At 45.1% G+C, this 19,942-nt stretch overlaps 1 protein-coding gene across 5 annotated transcripts in view; it reads left to right on the top strand.

The window, feature by feature from the left end:
* ston1 (stonin 1) overlaps positions 1-14,256 on the top strand; it is a 14,812-nt gene extending 556 nt beyond the window's left edge. For 2 of the 5 annotated variants that reach the window (XM_079854866.1, XM_079854864.1), the window contains 4 exons: positions 1,223-1,306; positions 3,997-5,829; positions 9,852-10,054; positions 13,384-14,256. In XM_079854866.1, coding sequence (XP_079710992.1) covers positions 4,026-5,829; positions 9,852-10,054; positions 13,384-13,449 — 2,073 coding nt within the window. In that variant the 5' untranslated portion in view covers positions 1,223-1,306; positions 3,997-4,025 and the 3' untranslated portion in view covers positions 13,450-14,256. Of the gene's footprint in view, positions 1-1,170; positions 1,307-3,996; positions 5,830-9,851; positions 10,055-13,383 lie in introns of all 5 variants that reach the window. The other 3 variants (XM_079854865.1, XM_079854867.1, XM_079854863.1) reach the window with 2 other exon arrangements.
* Positions 14,257-19,942: the final 5,686 nt, after the last annotated feature.

Raw genomic sequence — 19,942 nt, 5'->3', positions numbered from 1 at the left:
TGAACTGAAGTATAGAAACAGGAAAGTGAGAATCCTGATCAGTTTCAGTACCGCATTTCTAGGAACCTAGTTTTTATTATTGTTTATATTATTTTATAGCACTTATTCAGTCCTCTATTGGTTTATTAATATTCAGAAAAGACTGTTAATTATTTAAATGTAATTAACATATTCTCCTAACCCAAAACATAACCATTGGTAACCCTCTTGAAATATTAAGCCTAATTTGTTTCAATATATGAGGCCTATTCTGGTTCTACATTCTTGGAAAGAAAGCTCATGTTTCCACGCTGAAGTAAGTTATTTTCTGTGCATGAAGGCCTATCCGTTTCCAAAACACAAGGGTCTAGAAATGGTATTGCGGGATTATGCTATTGGAAAAAGGGATTAGATTAAAGGGATGGTTAATTATGATTTGACTTTTCTAACTTTAGTTAGTGTGTAATGTTGCTGTTTGAGCATAAACAATATCTGCAAAGTTACGACGCTCAAAGTTCAAAGCAAAGGGAGAGATTTTATTTTAAAGAAATTGCTTTTTAGGACTACAACAAACGGCTGGAAGGGACTACACGACATTCCTCCCGGGTTATTGTATGTATTTATAAATAAATAAATAAATTTGGCATTTATTTGACCAGAAATAGAGTAGAAACAGTGAAATATTATTAAAATGTAAATCAGCTGTTTTCTATGTGAATATTTAGTAAAGCGTAATTTATTCCTGTGATCAAAGCTGAATTTCCAGCATCATTACTCCAGTCTTCAGTGTCACATGATCCTTCAGAAATCACTCTAATATGAGGATCTGATGATCAAGTATTTATGATTATCATCATCTCTGGCTATGCGGGGAAGCTGACTGTTGAGCGCAGAAGGTGTCCAACATTACACACTGATTTGGCTGAAGTACATGATCTGAGTGTGAAGTGCACTAGAGTGTAGTGTACTCTACACGAGTGTTAATGAACTGACCCGCAGAAGTACAGTATCTGTCTGACACCGGGCCGTGTGAGAGTCTCATCATGACGTCTGTGAATGAACTGTGGGACGGAGGGCTGGTGTTTCTGCTGTTTATCCCTCTGTCCAAGAGGAATCTGAGGAATTCTGTCGGGAATTAAAGGATTCTTCTGGAGCCGTTCAATGAGACTCAGTGTTGCTTTCTTTTTTCAGCTGCTGACTTCAATGTTTCTGTCCCACCTACACCTTCTCATCCCATTTACAGACTCCATACGGATCAAACTGAGTCCTTTGGCTGTTTCTCATTGAGCACATCGTCATCCACCTGAAGTTCAGTTCCAGAGAGCAGGTTAACTTACATCACATAAACCCTGAACTCTCTGTCGATTAACCCAGACCTTGCTGATCGGTGAGCCTATCTGTTCCAGTGAAAACACAAAGACATTCCCAGCAGAGACCGTGCACCATACTTATAATCTTAATGTACAGCTCCACCTACTGGACGATTGTGCAATCTTTCCCCTTTCTTCATGCCATACTTCAGTGGTGTGGAACTAGATGTTTTTAATTACTCTGAACTAGATTTATTTTTAAAACTGAATACCATGAATTTACAAGAACGTTTACTTGTGCTGATCATCAATTACATTGTGCTTGTACTGTAAAGCCAGAGGAGAACTCCTGTTTATCACTGTAAAGCTGCTTTGATGCAAACTCTACTGTATAAAGCGCTATATAACTATAACACAGGACAGTATGTTTCTCATTTGTCTAGTACACTGGTCCCAAACTCGGCTCCTGAGGGGCTGCTTACACAACACCGTTTTCAACTAAAAGCAGAAGACGTTTTTACACGTTTTGGCCGTTCGTTTACACGACAGCGGCGTTTGGGTGAAATTGGGCTAACTTTTGAAAACCGATTTCAAAGGGCAACCAACATGTAAACAACAAAAACACGAATCTCTGAAGACGATGGCGTCATGCGTATTACGTGTTCAGTCTATAGTGTTTCATCTCCATCTACTGGCCTGGCAGCAGAATACAGGGTTTCTAGTCGTTTTCATGGATCCGTGTAAATGGGGATCGCTTTGACAATGGTGTCGTCTGTACGAGGAAAACTCAAAAGGAAAAACTTCTCAGTTTTCAGCATATCGTTGTCTAGCTCACCCGCCTGGAAGATCCCAGTAAACCTGAAGCCCTTGATTAGCGGGATACGGTGTGTTTAATTAGGGTTGGATCTGAACTCTGCAGGCCTGTGGCCCTCTAATGGTGCGTTCACACCGGACGCGTGTAGCGCGTCAGGCGCGAGTGATTTCAATGTTAAGTCAATGCAAAGACGCGTTACGCGCGTAAAAAATTCCTGCGGCGCGAATGAGGCGTTTAGCGCGTTAAGCGCGTTACGCGCAAATGATTTTATAGTGCTATTTGTGCATTCACGCGTTTGACGCGAATTCGCGTCTGCCGCCCGAGTTGAAAAATCTGAACTTCTGCGTCAATTCGCGCCGCGTTAACCAATCAGGAGCCTGCTTGGATGCTGCTGTCACGTGGTGAAGTGACAGTTTATAATGTTATTTTATGTTTGGCCTCAATAAATTATTTTGTAATATGACTAAAATGCACAACAAAGCAAATCTTTCACATAAAAACTCGATTTCAATATGAGAAATACTCATTTTTTATTGAATGCTATTTATTCCATATCTATTCTAGATTATATGAAACTTTATTAATCTAATGTAAAGACAACAAACACAATTTAGTGTATAAAAACTTTTTTTTAAATCACAGGACAGGTTTCACTTTTGGAGGCTGGCTCCATTTATTATCAAAACGAAAATAAATGACAGATTAGGTGGGTGCGGGCGAGGGTGAACCTCACGCCGGGCTGTACAGCGCGGGCTCGTCAGGCAGCGACCACCACTCGAGGCCGAGGCTTATACGGCCTACGCTGTCCTCGTCAGCGTCCTCACCGTTAGGTCCACCAAACCTACCTCCTGGAGCAAATTGTGAAACTCCTGAAACCCTCCGGAGGGTTCGGTGGACCCGAGTACTGCGACGATGTCCCCTACGCAGCTGTTTCTGCTCTCCAGAGCATATACGAGCGGAGACTCTCTCGATTAATGCTAATGCTAATGCTCGATAAACATCTAAAAAAAGATGGCCGCCAACAGGTTTAGAAACTTTCGCCTCTGACGAGCGTAAATTTCGCTTCAAACTTTTGATTTTACGCGCGTCAGTTTCGCTCTTGACGCGCGAATGCACACAAAGTGGTCAAGCGTATAACTAGATGCGGCAGGCGCGAATTTGACGCGCTTTTCGCGTCCGGTGTGAACGCACAGTAAGAGTTTGAGACCATGGTCTAGTAGTTGTAACACTGAATAGATGTCTTGTGTTTAACCTTCTAAAGGCCAATTCACACTGTACCATCAGACGCCCACCATTCCCCGACCCGACAGACCAGCGCTAACAGACGCTGATGGATCTAGCACAGCCCAGCGAGGTTTCTTGCGGTGTCTATCAGTGCAGTGTGAACTGGCCTTAAGTCTTCGAAGCCAATCGATTGATTAACGTGAGAATCCTTCAGTGCCCGGTGTGTGCGACGACTCCTTCTCCTTCTGCAAAGACTTCAGATGAAGCAAACTCTGAATCAGCACGCACCAATGCTACATTTTTCTAAATGTCAATCATTTGTTAACAAACAAGTATTCATTACTTCAATCAGCTCATTGTTTCTGCCTTAAATTATTACATTTTTAGCTAACTGTGATTTTGTATATTTCTGAAATCCATAACTTAGACAGTTTCCTCTGAGAACAGATCACTCTAAACTGTAATGTGGACTCGTGCATTACTGTAAAGCTGCTCTGAAATGGTGTGTATTGTGAAAAGTGCTTTACAAATAAATGTGATTGAATTGAATTGTTCAGGACGAAACAACATATTCGGAACAATGCCAACATTAGCAGACCAGTCGAGCTGGTTAGCATCTCTTTCAAATTTGTAAGTACCTAATTTGTGTCTGTCTCTTTGTTTCTGCAGAAGACTGTAGAATAAAGAAGAGTAAAGTGATGTGCTCCACCAATCACCCAGCCAACTGGGTTACATTTGATGATGAAGCTACGACCTTCTCCTCACCCCCAAAATCCCTGCGCTCTCCTGCATCGAGCTCCGGGTCAATACCTCGGCCCAACGGGCTGAAACTGGTTCTGCCATCTTTGGGGAGTGAATCCTGGAGCTCCAGCTCTGCCATAGAATTCCCTTCATATGATTTCGGGCTTAACGGGAGTTCCCAGGTGCCGAGCAATACTCCGATGTGCACTCCGGTGGGAGCGACTCCCACAACGCCGGGCTTCTCCCGCTGTCTGACCGGCTGCTCCCAAAGAGACTCCATGGGAATCCCTGAAGGCTCTGTTTCCCTCAAAGCATCCCAAGATGAGCCAGGCCATTTCAACCCCTTCTGGGGGGAAGAAGAGGAACATAAGCGAGTGTCCTGGACCTCGTCATCGGACTCAGACTCTGGACCCAGTTTGCCCCGGTTCTTCATCCGCACCAAGGATGGTGACGAGCCGACCCAAGACCACCTTCAGTACTCCTACTCCTATATCTGCCATAAACTGGAGCAGCTGAGGACCGAGGAGAAGCAGCTGGATGGAGATGATGTGAAGGTGGAGCGAGAGAGTCGACCCTCAGGCGCTGGGAAAGATGAAGTGATGAAGAGAAGTCTGTCCTCCTTTGTCCCACAGGGATTGTTCCTCAGTCAGCGGAGGCACGGCTGGTCCCTGATGCTGCGGATCCCGGAGAAGAAGAACCGCATGTCGTCGCGTCAGTGGGGTCCGGTGTACCTGCGGCTGTGTCCCGGGGCCCTGCTTCAGCTCTTCTACGAGCAGGGCCTGGAGAAGCCCTTCCGAGAGCTCCAGCTGCACGCCTACACCCGCCTCTCGGCCCTGAAGATGGAGAGATACGGCGAGCCACGCAGCATCGCCACAGTCAAGCTGGAGCACGTGTCCTACGCCGAGAGGAAGCGTTACCACCCCAAGCTCGAGGTGACCCACGAACCGGAAGTGGAGCAACTGTTGAAGTTCGGCACCACTGAATACGGAGACTTGGAGGACTTGCTAGCCTCAGTAGAAGAAGAGCTAATGCGCCTGCCAGTGCCTCACCTACAGCACAAACACTACGAGGAGCAGGAGCTGTCGTTGCAGATCTCGGACCGGGTCTGGATGAGGCGAGATCAGGACGGGGCTACTCTCGAGTGCTCAGCCATCACTCAGATCCACTGTCTAGCATTCCTGAACGGAGCGGTGGAGTGTTTCCTAGCACTGAATGACCTCGGGCTCCTCAGACGAGCTCCTGCGTACGGCTCAGATGAGGAGGTGTGGATGGAGATCGCAGACTACAGTCTCCATGGGTGTGTCAGAGAGGCAGAGTTTGAGGAGAAGCGTGTGATGAGGTTCAGTCCCCCTGACGGGTGTCGAGTGGAGCTGGTGCGCTTCAGGACGGCCTCGCTACGCTACGAGGATCCGCCGCTCTCCGCTAAAGCCCTGCTGACGGTGCAGGGAGCCTGTGTGCAGCTCCAGGTCTTCCTCAACGTCCTGATGAGTTTCCCTCATCCCACAGGAGGCTCAGAGACGGTGTGTGAAAACGTCGTGGTCCGAGTGCCTTTCCCGGGGGATTGGGTGAAGGTGCCGAACAGCATGTCTCTGCTGCGACAGAAATCCCTCAAGGCTCGGATGAACAGAAACGCGTGTCTGGGCTCGGCTCATGTGGCGGAGTCTCCGTCGGTGATGCACGTGTCCGTTGGAGCCGTCAAATATGAGAACGTGCATCGAGCCCTTGTGTGGAGAATCGACCGGCTCCCGCCCAAGAATGTGGGTAAGAAAACAGAACATTACTACTTCTATGTGTGTCAGTGGTGGACATACAGTAAATGAAATTAAATATATACACTATGTACACAGTACAGTGAGAGGAAGGTTTAGAGTCTCCACCTCACCTCAAACATACAGAAGGAGATCTCAGTTCATATTAAAGTATTGCACTTAAATATAAACAAATCATGTACTTGTAATGAAGCAACTCATGTTTGGCAAATGAGCGATCAAACTTGGGTTGCTTCAATTCTACCATAAGTTTTGAATTTATACTGGATAAAGTCTGACTGAACAGGTTTAACCCTGTGAGATTCTCTTAGCTTTCGCACATATCTGACCCATGGCCGGATGAAGAGCACAGGGTCTCTTTCAGACGGGATTCACCAAACCCATGGCTGAATGTCTTCATCAGAGAGGGTTAGGATTGATGCGGAGAGCTCAAAAAGTAACTTCAATAGCTGAAAGTTAATATTTAAAAAAAGAAAAACTAAAATTATGAGCACACATACAAAAAAAGTTTTTAATAAAGTTAGGTTAAATAAATGTACTTGAATGTACAGATTTTTGCAGTCAATAGATGTAATTGGGTTTAGTGTTGTTCACCGTACAATGACTCGAACTGAGACAAACTTGCCCCTATTAATAAAACTTAAAGAATATATGCCTTTAAATAGCAGTATGTGACTTTATTGGCACATTAAAACATCAGAGCATGTTAGGCACAATGTGATAATTTTTCTGGTTCACTCAAAAACAGTTTGAAAGAATAGTTTTTTCTGGATTGATGTAAAAAACAGCTTTTTTGAATTATGCTTACCTTATCATCATTACATAAAACAAATATTCAAGGATTTTATTGGCATTCCAAAAACATGGTACATGATCTGTAACGAAATTAGTACTGAGGCCCGGTTAAAACCATCTCAAATAAATAAAAGATCGGCAACTCATAAATAAACAAATACAAATACACAATCGTACCCGAACATATACACACTAAAACTTGAAAAATTGGCAGCATAGCAATTAAAGTGCAACATAACTCAAGACAAAAAGTTCAGTTTATCAGTTCTGGTGCATGGCAGATTTTAAGGGCCTGTTTACACGAGAACGCTCGCGGGTGAAAACGTAAAAATATTTTATCAGATGTGCCTTTCATTTAGACGGCGACTGCGTTTTTGGGGCTTAAAAACGCAAAAAAGTGAAACCACCCTCCAGAGTGGAAATCCAAAAAACGCTCCACCGTCGCGTTCCCGTCTAAAGGGTAAAAACGCAAAAGTCTGCTAGACAGGAAGGTTGTACGCAGGCGCGCGCACTTGGTGTTGTTGTGAAGCAGTGCTTCACATTGCCACCTAGCTGCCTGGAGTGCATATACATCGAATTTCACACACTTTTGCGTCACCATATGCACGCCGATTTCCCCCCCATAACGCTCGTCTAAACGCAGAATAAAAAGTGATAACGCAACGCCACTTTTGCGTTTTCTCTTCAGATCGTTTCCGTGTAAACATAGCCTAATAGTCTAGCAGCTTCTGGAAAGGGTTAGGGTCTTTAGCCTGGTCGTCCTAGTTCTGATGCTGCGCAGCCTCCGACCTGAGGGGAGAAGGACAAAAGGTCTATTGGCAGGGTGGAAGGAGTCCTTCACAATGCTGGAAGTCCTACTCCTGCATCTGCCGATGTGTGTCACTGACCACCGGGAGACTGCAACCAATAATCTTCTCTGCCGCCTTAACCACACGCTGCAGGGCCTTCCTATCTGAAACAGAGCAGTTCCCATACACACTGTAACACACGAGGTGAGGATGCTCTCCACCACACACTTGACATCAGTTCCCAGGCCAGCCTGTTGAAGACTCCTCAGAAAGTACAGCTGTTGGTGAGCCTTTTTTACAAGGCTGCTGCAGTTGATGTTCCAGATGAGGTTGTCGTTCATATGTACCCCAGGTATTTAAATATGAAGTTTGTAGGTAAGAACTACAGATACTGCTTGTGCCGATATAAAACTCGTGTATCCAGAATCATTGCTGAACTCACAAAACACGTTCTAGTGGGATCTACTCGTGATATTTGATATCTCCAGAGATTTCATGAATATTTAGTTTTCTGAGGCAGTTCCTGACACACTTCTGGCCGCCTCAGCTGAGCCTCATGTTCACTCAGTAATGGAACGGGGATTATTGTGTGTCAGTAATGAGATGTGAAACCAGCCTCAGTCTCTGGCGTGTAATGATGTGTGTGTGATGTGTGTGTCTCAGCTGTGGACCAGCCTCAGTCTCTGGCGTGTAATGATGTGTGTGTGATGTGTGTGTGTGTGTGTGTGTGTGTCTCTCAGCTGTGGACCAGCCTCAGTCTCTGGCGTGTAATGATGTGTGTGTGATGTGTGTGTGTGTGTGTGTGTGTGTCTCTCAGCTGTGGACCAGCCTCAGTCTCTGGCGTGTAATGATGTGTGTGTGATGTGTGTGTGTGTGTGTGTGTGTGTCTCTCAGCTGTGGACCAGCCTCAGTCTCTGGCGTGTAATGATGTGTGTGTGTGTGTGTGTGTGTGTGTCTCTCAGCTGTGGACCAGCCTCAGTCTCTGGCGTGTAATGATGTGTGTGTGTGATGTGTGTGTCTCAGCTTTGGACCAGCCTCAGTCTCTGGCGTGTAATGATGTGTGTGTGTGATGTGTGTGTGTGTGTCTCAGCTGTGGACCAGCCTCAGTCTCTGGCGTGTAATGATGTGTGTGTGTGTGGTGTGTGTGTGTGTGTGTGTCTCAGCTGTGGACCAGCCTCAGTCTCTGGCGTGTAATGATGTGTGTGTAATGTGTGTTACGACCTCTCATAAAAATATCGGCTCTAAGAGAAGAGATCTACGTAACATAAACAGGAACGAGTAAATAGCGAAATCGCTCAAATCTATTTATTCACTCACTCACAACAGACGTCACAATAATAACGAACATACCAACCAGGGAACGAAATTGTACAAAACAGACAACAACTAACAAAGAAAAAAACTAAATACAGATATAAAGACACTTGTTTGCTGGCTAGCCCACAAGATCTGTCGTCGCTCTTCTTTCTCCTCCTCGTTGGTGTTTATATCAATCAGCTCCATCAATCAGCCACTCAAATCACGATCAGGTGCGTCCACCTAAGAGAGATAGAGCGCGTACACGCTCCAAAAGGATAGAGTGACGGCAAGAAGAACAAGGGAGGGACAAAACAAAGAAAACAGACTAAGCCACCAACCGTAACAGTGTGTGTCAGCTGTGGATCAGCCTCAGTCTCTGGCTTGTAAAGCCTTGTTTATACTTTCGCCTGTCTCCGCAGCGCGAGTCTCCACAGACTGCGCGCGCACCTCCCCAAACGGACGAGGTGTTTACTTGACGAGCTCGCCGTTGTACTATTCTGTGAAACGACAGGGGCCGACTCGAGTAATTGTCCTCTAAACCATCAGGAATCAACGGTGAGAAGAAGAAAGCTATACACACGTGACAATGTTTATTTTAGTACACCACCACCAATACCACACTACAAAAAGAATCGTGTAAAACCCCTGAGATTATTACTCGTGACAATAAAACAAAATTTATGGATATGAGAATGTGTATACAGCATAACTAAATTAACGATCTCTTACATATTTTCTAATTTCACTAAACATTTCATTAAGTTTTGTGAACATTTTAAACATGGACCTTTATGTTCATTAAAAATACTTTTTATGCTATTGTATGCTCATTTTTTAAATGTAAGCAACTAATTTAGACTTGCAAACTGGGTGCGGTGTGATGAGAAGTTCGAGCTCGGCCAGATTCGGCTCGAAGTCGCTCATCTTCGGATGCGGAGCCGCGCGCGCTGTTACAAAAAAAGCCGCGCACACCGCGAAGCGAAACTGGGTCTTGCGCACCCAACGCACACGACCGCCCACACCACAATAGCGTCATTTAAGTGTTATGAATGACGCGTCGAGTATAAACCTAGCTTAATGAGATGTAAACTCACAGGTTGTGTGTGTGTGTGTGTGTGTGTGTGTGTCTCAGCTGTGGACCAGCCTCAGTCACTGGCGTGTAAGCTGGAGTTGTCCTCGGATCAGGAGCTTCCCGAGGGATGGATGCCATGGGTCAGTGTGGAGTGTGAGGTGGCAGGTGTCGTGGCGTCTCAGACTCGAGTGAGATCACTGGGCATCGAGTGTGACGTCCAGCCTCAGAAACACCTGAGCAGCAGAGCCTACTATCACTGCCAGGTAATGTCATGGGGAACACCTCTTCACTCGCGGGGAACACCTCTACACTCGCGGGGAACACCTCTACACTCGCGGGGAACACCTCTACACTCGCGGGGAACACCTCTTCACTCGCGGGGAACACCTCTTCACTCGCGGGGAACACCTCTTCACTCGCGGGGAACACCTCTTCACTCGCGGGGAACACCTCTACACTCGCGGGGAACACCTCTTCACTCGCGGGGAACACCTCTTCACTCGCGGGGAACACCTCTTCACTCGCGGGGAACACCTCTACACTCGCGGGGAACACCTCTTCACTCGCGGGGAACACCTCTTCACTCGCGGGGAACACCTCTTCACTCGCGGGGAACACCTCTTCACTCGCGGGGAACACCTCTTCACTCGCGGGGAACACCTCTTCACTCGCGGGGAACACCTCTACACTCGCGGGGAACACCTCTTCACTCGCGGGGAACACCTCTTCACTCGCGGGGAACACCTCTTCACTCGCGGGGAACACCTCTTCACTCGCGGGGAACACCTCTACACTCGCGGGGAACACCTCTTCACTCGCGGGGAACACCTCTACACTCGCGGGGAACACCTCTTCACTCGCGGGGAACACCTCTTCACTCGCGGGGAACACCTCTTCACTCGCGGGGAACACCTCTACACTCGCGGGGAACACCTCTACACTCGCGGGGAACACCCCTACACTCGCGGGGAACACCCCTACACTCGCGGGGAACACCTCTACACTCGCGGGGAACACCCCTACACTCGCGGGGAACACCTCTACACTCGCGGGGAACACCTCTTCACTCGCGGGGAACACCCCTACACTCGCGGGGAACACCTCTACACTCGCGGGGAACACCTCTACACTCGCGGGGAACACCCCTACACTCGCGGGGAACACCCCTACACTCGCGGGGAACACCTCTACACTCGCGGGGAACACCCCTACACTCGCGGGGAACACCTCTACACTCGCGGGGAACACCCCTACACTCGCGGGGAACACCCCTACACTCGCGGGGAACACCTCTACACTCGCGGGGAACACCCCTACACTCGCGGGGAACACCTCTACACTCGCGGGGAACACCTCTACACTCGCGGGGAACACCTCTTCACTCGCGGGGAACACCTCTACACTCGCGGGGAACACCTCTTCACTCGCGGGGAACACCTCTTCACTCGCGGGGAACACCCCTACACTCGCGGGGAACACCCCTACACTCGCGGGGAACACCCCTACACTCGCGGGGAACACCCCTACACTCGCGGGGAACACCCCTACACTCGCGGGGAACACCTCTACACTCGCGGGGAACACCCCTACACTCGCGGGGAACACCTCTACACTCGCGGGGAACACCCCTACACTCGCGGGGAACACCTCTTCACTCGCGGGGAACACCTCTACACTCGCGGGGAACACCTCTACACTCGCGGGGAACACCTCTACACTCGCGGGGAACACCCCTACACTCGCGGGGAACACCCCTACACTCGCGGGGAACACCTCTACACTCGCGGGGAACACCCCTACACTCGCGGGGAACACCTCTTCACTCGCGGGGAACACCTCTTCACTCGCGGGGAACACCTCTACACTCGCGGGGAACACCTCTTCACTCGCGGGGAACACCTCTTCACTCGCGGGGAACACCTCTACACTCGCGGGGAACACCTCTACACTCGCGGGGAACACCTCTACACTCGCGGGGAACACCTCTACACTCGCGGGGAACACCTCTACACTCGCGGGGAACACCCCTACACTCGCGGGGAACACCTCTACACTCGCGGGGAACACCCCTACACTCGCGGGGAACACCTCTACACTCGCGGGGAACACCTCTTCACTCGCGGGGAACACCTCTACACTCGCGGGGAACACCTCTACACTCGCGGGGAACACCTCTACACTCGCGGGGAACACCCCTACACTCGCGGGGAACACCCCTACACTCGCGGGGAACACCTCTACACTCGCGGGGAACACCTCTTCACTCGCGGGGAACACCTCTACACTCGCGGGGAACACCTCTACACTCGCGGGGAACACCTCTACACTCGCGGGGAACACCTCTACACTCGCGGGGAACACCCCTACACTCGCGGGGAACACCTCTACACTCGCGGGGAACACCTCTTCACTCGCGGGGAACACCTCTACACTCGCGGGGAACACCTCTACACTCGCGGGGAACACCTCTACACTCGCGGGGAACACCTCTACACTCGCGGGGAACACCTCTACACTCGCGGGGAACACCTCTTCACTCGCGGGGAACACCTCTACACTCGCGGGGAACACCTCTTCACTCGCGGGGAACACCTCTTCACTCGCGGGGAACACCTCTACACTCGCGGGGAACATCTCTTCACTCGCGGGGAACACCTCTTCACTCGCGGGGAACACCTCTACACTCGCGGGGAACACCTCTACACTCGCGGGGAACACCTCTTCACTCGCGGGGAACACCTCTTCACTCGCGGGGAACACCTCTTCACTCGCGGGGAACACCTCTTCACTCGCGGGGAACACCCCTACACTCGCGGGGAACACCCCTACACTCGCGGGGAACACCCCTACACTCGCGGGGAACACCCCTACACTCGCGGGGAACACCCCTACACTCGCGGGGAACACCCCTACACTCGCGGGGAACACCCCTACACTCGCGGGGAACACCTCTACACTCGCGGGGAACACCTCTACACTCGCGGGGAACACCTCTACACTCGCGGGGAACACCTCTACACTCGCGGGGAACACCCCTACACTCGCGGGGAACACCCCTACACTCGCGGGGAACACCTCTACACTCGCGGGGAACACCCCTACACTCGCGGGGAACACCTCTACACTCGCGGGGAGCACCCCTACACTCGCGGGGAACACCTCTACACTCGCGGGGAACACCTCTACACTCGCGGGGAACACCCCTACACTCGCGGGGAACACCCCTACACTCGCGGGGAACACCCCTACACTCGCGGGGAACACCTCTACACTCGCGGGGAACACCACTACACTCGCGGGGAACACCACTACACTCGCGGGGAACACCCTTACACTCGCGGGGAACACCCTTACACTCGCGGGGAACACCCTTACACTCGCGGGGAGCACCCCTACACTCGCGGGGAACACCCCTACACTCGCGGGGAGCACCCCTACACTCGCGGGGAACACCCCTACACTCGCGGGGAACACCCCTACACTCGCGGGGAACACCCCTACACTCGCGGGGAACACCCCTTCATACTGGACACAAGTACTGTTTAAATCAGCACTTTTTACAAACATATTATGAATCTTTTTTCATCCCCAGGTGGAAATGGAGAAGAAGTTGATAGAGACGGAGTGTGAGAAGCGTTCAGGCTGCGCAACACAGTGATGATGAGGAACGGGACTGATGATGAAGAAGATGAAGATGTTGAGGAACGGGACTGATGATGAAGAAGATGAAGATGTTGAGGAACGGGACTGATTTCACCTGCTCTGATGATGATGGTGATGTTGATGAAGATGTTGATGGTTTTGGTGATGATGATATTGACGATGACGATGAAGATGATGATGTTGTTGGTGGTGATGATGATGATGATGATGTTGCTCATTACACACAGAAGAGAGAATTGGCCCTCAGGCTTAGGGATGAAGATTACTCTGACCGCAGAAGAGCTCGGCTAGATTAAGTATTAGATCTACTGCCATTTTTCATTAAGAATTCACATCTGGTACCATTAGGTAAACAAATGTTTATTAACCATGAGAATATATGTATATTTATATTTAGAAGAATATTTTAATATCTATAATTGTCTTATCCAGCAAGTTATAGTATTACTGCACTTTACAATTCTCACATTTATATATATATGTGTGTGACAAAACAATATGGGACCACAGATACATAGATGATAATATGCATTTGTCTGACAAATGTTTGCAAAGACATACATATTCCTCATAAATAAGAACGCTGAAACTTCCTCATCTGTGTGCCTGCAAGAAACATTGGCAAAAGTAAAAACTTTAGTAAAATGTGCACATGAAAGGCTAAGGGATTTTTTACTGCAAAAGTCACTTCAGTGCCTCTGTAGTTTCCTAAACTGGTTATTACCATACGTCTTATGTATTTACTGTTATTTATGTGGTTTAATAAAATTATATTGTCTCAAGAAAAGTGTGGATGATAAAGAATGAGTTTCTGTACTGCTAAATGACGAGAAAACGAGTGTTCTGCGCTGTCATTTCTTCTCTCAGTTCATCCCTGTTATTCATTATATATTCAGCCTAATGTTTCCATTCCCACCATAATCTCTCTCTCTCTCTGTCACACACACACACACACACAGTACTATAGTACTCCAGCATTTTTAAACATAGTAAGCAAACGTGTCATGGTACATGAAAATTATTTGGCACCTGAAGTCTGATCTTTATCTTCTCTCATCTCTCCATCTTTTCTCTCTTCTCCGCTTCCTTTCTTCTCTTCTCGTCAGCTTTCACTCAGTCCTCATCACTCTCTGACTCTGTAAACTTTCACCTTGTTTCTTATATTAATTGAATATGATTTTACTGTAAATTGACAGCAATACCATAATACTAGTTAAATCTGTAGAATTTATTTTTTAAGTGATTTGAAGTGTTTTTAAATCTGATTTTCAGACTGTTCAAACTTTAGAAAGTGAAACTGCAATGCCTGTGGGCGGAGCTTGATGTCCAGCCCTCCAGAAGGTCCAATCACAGCCCGTCCCTAACCCTGACCAGGTCAAGCTCCACCCACTGGCTCTGCATTCAGCAGCACTTTTATATTTACATATTACAGGTCAGTCTTTATTGAAGAATTATGATTCCTGTCTGGTGTCTTTAATGTCACAGATTGTTCCATCATTTGTGATCTGTCACCAAGCAGCAACATTCTAATCTGAAAAATGAAGCCTACCCGGAAGTGCGAAAAACTGCAATACATCTAAAATCCGCTAGAGGGAGGTCCCAAAAGGGAGCAAATGTCCATAGACCCCATGTTAAAATGTCCGTTTTCACAGCATAAATTCATGTTTTTACAGGTTGGTCCCATGGACTTTTATTGTATTTTTCGATAGGTTCCGAGTGCCTGACAACTGTGAGGGGGGTTTAGATCGTATTTAGATATAAAATGTATGACAAATAAGGGCGTGGTTAACTTTGATTGACAGCTTGATTGACAGCTGATAACGAGCATAGGCTGCGCCGAGTGGAATTCCTGAAATTTGACGTCTCGGCCATGATCTGACACAACACATCATACCACCTCTGTATCCTTTCTGAACATTTGTATTGAAATATCGTACAAGATGGCGCCGCCCATACCCCCCATAAACGGCCTCAAAACCGCTCTTCAGAAAGTCTGTGGGTGACGTCACAGACACTTTGTCCATATTTTTTACAGTCTATGTCTGTGACATGATGGTGTGCATGTTCAGACGACTGCCTCAAACTCCGACTGCTGTGGAATCCCTGTGGAGAAGTGAGGCAGATTCACCCTTTATTCAAATAGTATTAAAAATGTGTTCAGTTGTTTATTTATGATAACACAATGAAACATTCCAAATTGTACAGACATCATTTTTAGCCAGACTCATACAAATAAATTATGAACACATGAAAAAACAAGAGAGGAAAATGAAATATTAATAAATTACTATGTTGTATGTAGACAATGTATGATTTGTTTTTCTCCTGTGAGCTTTTTAGTTTTTTTAAAACCTGTAGCTGTAGTTTGCCCTTTTTTGTCACTTAATATTCAACAATATTACTGATCTGCCTGCACTGACACCATTATATGAGATCTGAACTGAGCTCTTCTGTGAACGGTCAGCCTTCTTTAATCACTGACACTGATGAGCGAGGCCGCTGAACTTCAGTCATCCACTAACTAACAGAGCGGTGGTGGGGAGTGCATCAGAGCAGCATCAAGAACATCAAATACATTGCAGTGAATCTCTTAATTGCATCTTAGGTTTATTGCCAATAATGTCAGGTTTGCGAAAGTGTAGAACTCGGTGAGCTCGCGCAAAACACATCTTCAGCACGGCGACTCATTTAAAAGCCTCTGATTGGCCGATGCGTTCATCAGACATGTCTGTGATTGGCTACAATACTCAACGCTGCAAAAGCACGTTGGAAGTATTTAATGCAGAGGGAAACATATAAAACTGTAATATGCACTTTTCATGATTGGGTAATCGCGGAAGCTGTAACGTTAATATTATTCACATTTGTTTTTATGATTAATTGTTTTGCTCAATGAGAAAGACAAGAGGGCTGTTCCATAAAACAAGATTAGAATACAAGCCAGGCTTATTTTGGTTAGTCAGACTTATTGTCGGTGGATTCTGTTTCATAAAGCAAACTTAAAATAGTTCAAACTCAGTTACCCTGGCAACTTATGCTGGGAAACTAGCCTGGTCCAGGGCAGGCTAACTGTCAGGCTAAGCCTCAGCTGTTACACAGATCCTCTAACACTGACCAACAAGAACACAATAATATTACCACTGACACTCTCTCATACCATTATTGGACTTTATTAACCACTATTAGCCCAAAAATAAATACACAGTATACAGAAAATCAACTTAAATAAGGCTACAATTATAAATTAGACACTATATATAGATAGATAGATAGATAGATAGATAGATAGATAGATAGATAGATAGATAGATAGATAGATAGATAGATAGATAGATAGATACAATACTACAGGTTTTCTTTTTTTACTGGCTGAATGTTTTGTGCCCAAGATTTAATTGACCTTTCGCCGAGCCCCGCCCCCCTTAGTTACTGTTGCTACGTCCGACAAACAAATGGTCAAACACGACCAGCGCGACAGATGGCCATGACGGAAAAAGGTATACCCGTGCGTGTCAGTGACCTTTTTTGGAGCAATACCTCCGCGATATCCTCCAGATTGAGGCAAAAAGGGTTACAGTATGCAGTGGAGGGATATATTATAATATAAAAATACGCAATGAAGGAGACACGACTACTATCTACGTCTCTATCGAGGCTAATGCTTACCGGTGTTCATACACATCATTTGTGATTATGACAAAGAACAAGGAAACAAGTGTTTAAAAGCATTGTAAGACACTTACTGTTGTGTTTTTGTGTGAAAGAAAAAACTGTCTCTGAAAATAAAAGTGCTGTCAGCAACAATTTCTTATGTGTGTTTTTTCGCATGATAACACTATGACTAAAATTTTAAATGCTGCAAAACACATGGGAGTTATATTCCCGATGCTGTAGTTTATTTGATCAGTCACAGTATATCATTAATCAAGCTTAATTTGACTTTTCAACTACAATTAGGCAGGTGAACTGAAAGCTTTTACAATCTTTTAGCTATAACTTAGGCCTATATCATTGACAAAAGTATGTGGTGCACTTTATTCCAAAAATGATTTTCTTTCTCAAATTCATGCTTCAAGTTGACAAAGCACAATAAACGAAATCACACAATAACTGTTTAACCAGACATAGCCTTAATTGATTGTCTTTCATAATGCACTTACCATAATATTTATTAGGGGGACAACAGATCACAAAAAGCGCGGTTGAGACCATAATATTTATTAGTGGGGCAACGGATCATAAAACTCGCGGTTCAGACAATATTATGTTTTTTGAGTTACAGATAGGAGTTTTTCAGATCAGAAAAACAAAACAAAAAAAACTTTAAGTAACTTAGCCATCGATACCACAGCCAGCAGACGTATTTATGCTTCGTAATGTTCGACACATTTAACTGGGATTGGGGCCGTCCACACTGTCTTATCCATTGTAGGCACCGCTCACGTTGTGCTTTCGGCTTTGGGAATGGAAAGAACATAACTCCTCCAGACAATCTCTCGGGGTATGTAGTGTCCGATTTACAAACGCCATGGGCGCACGCTTCACCATCTTGCTAATGTTTGTCGGACCTGCTCACATAGTAACGGTTGCTATGATGTGTGATTGGACAATGGCCGTTTTGGGGGAGGGGCCGGCGAAAGGTCAATTAGATTGTTTTAAAGATTTATGAATACATTTCTCTCTGGTTTTGTTTGGCAGCTGTAGTACATGTTTATGATTATTAGAAGAACATTAGAACACAATCTGAAAAAAGCTTTGTAAAGCAGAAGTTAAAATCACAAAATTAAAAATAAATAATTACAAAAGCAGAGTATAAATTTTAACTGGTAAGATGAATCTGAGCTTAGTAATTGACAGTAGCCTACATTTGATTTACCCCATTACAATAGTTATTACCCCTTTACAGTTATTGCTATCATAAAAATACACACAGGTTTAAAATTCTAAATAAGGCACATCTAATGTCCAAATAACAAATATTTTAGTATATATATATACAGTACAGGCCAAAAGTTTGGACACATTACTATTTTTAATGTTTTTGAAAGAAGTTTCTTCTGCTCATCAAGCCTGCATTTATTTTATCAAAAATACAGAAAAAAATGTAATATTGTGATATATTATTACAATTTAAAATAATTGGTTTTCAATTTATTATACCTTAAATTATCATTTATTTCGGTGATGCAAAGCTGAATTTTCAGGATCATTACTCCAGTCTTCAGTGTCACATGTGACATCCAGTCAATCACATGATCCTTTAGAAATCATTCTAATGTTCTGATTTATTATGAGTGTTGGAAACAGTTCTGCTGCCTAATATATTTGATGAATAAAAGGTTAAAAAGAACTGCATTTAAAAAAAAAAAAAAAAAAAAAAAAAAATTTAATATAAATCTTCTTTATTATCACTTTTTATCAATTTAACACATCCTTGCTGAATAAAATTATTGATTTATTTAAAAAAAAATAAAGAAAAAAATTACTGACCCCAAATTACTGACCAGTAGTGTATATTGTTGTTATAAAAGATTTCTATCTTGAAAACATTTGCTTCTTTTTTTTTCTTTTCTTTTTTCTTTTTCTTTTTTTTTATTCATCAAAGTATCCTAAAAAAGTATCACAGGTTATGAAAAAATATTAAGCAGCAGAACTGTTTCCAACTTTGATAATGAATCATCATATTAGAATGATTTGTAAAGGATCATGTGATAGACTGGAGTAATGATGCTGAAAATTCAGCTTTGCATCACCGAAATAAATGATAATTTAAAGTATAATAATTTGAAATCCAATTATTTTAAATTGTAATAATATATCACAATATAATTTTTTTTTTCTGTATTTTTGATCAAATAAATGCAGGCTTGATGAGCAGAAGAAACTTCTTTCAAAAACATTAAAAAAAGTAATGTGTCCAAACTTTTGGCCTGTACTGTATATATATATATATATATATATATATATATATATATATATATATATATATATATATATAATGTACTTTATTATGTCTTTCAATTCAAACACATTTAACACAATTATACAAATTGACAGTTCCTTTAAAGACATCATATTTTCCCCCAATAAATATTCCTTATTTTTCCTTCAACTTTTTTTATTTTGTGATAATACCCACCAACACATAGCCTAAAAACACACATGTCACAGCACAAAATATACGCTGTTTGATGGTGGATTGATTTGATCCACGATCGACCTCTAGGGCTGCTTAAGAAACGCGTGCACACGCAATTATCTAGACTAGATAAACCTGGATCAAATTAGTGAGATTGCGTGAGCTTCAATTACCTTTTATGGAACCACTTTAGCCCCAACTCATTTGTTAGGCTCATTCAAGTCCGGTTTTGGAGTTTAATCCCCGCTTTTCTAAGCGTCTTTTATGGAACAACCCTCAGGTAACAAAACATTCGGCGCTTAAGCCCCCTCGCCCAGCCCTATAGCGCCCCTGCTGTCGAGTAACAGTA

Source organism: Squalius cephalus, assembly GCF_949319135.1.
Source record: "Squalius cephalus genome assembly, chromosome: 21".
Lineage (NCBI taxonomy): Eukaryota > Metazoa > Chordata > Actinopteri > Cypriniformes > Leuciscidae > Squalius > Squalius cephalus.
This window is presented reverse-complemented; position numbering and strand designations above follow the sequence as displayed.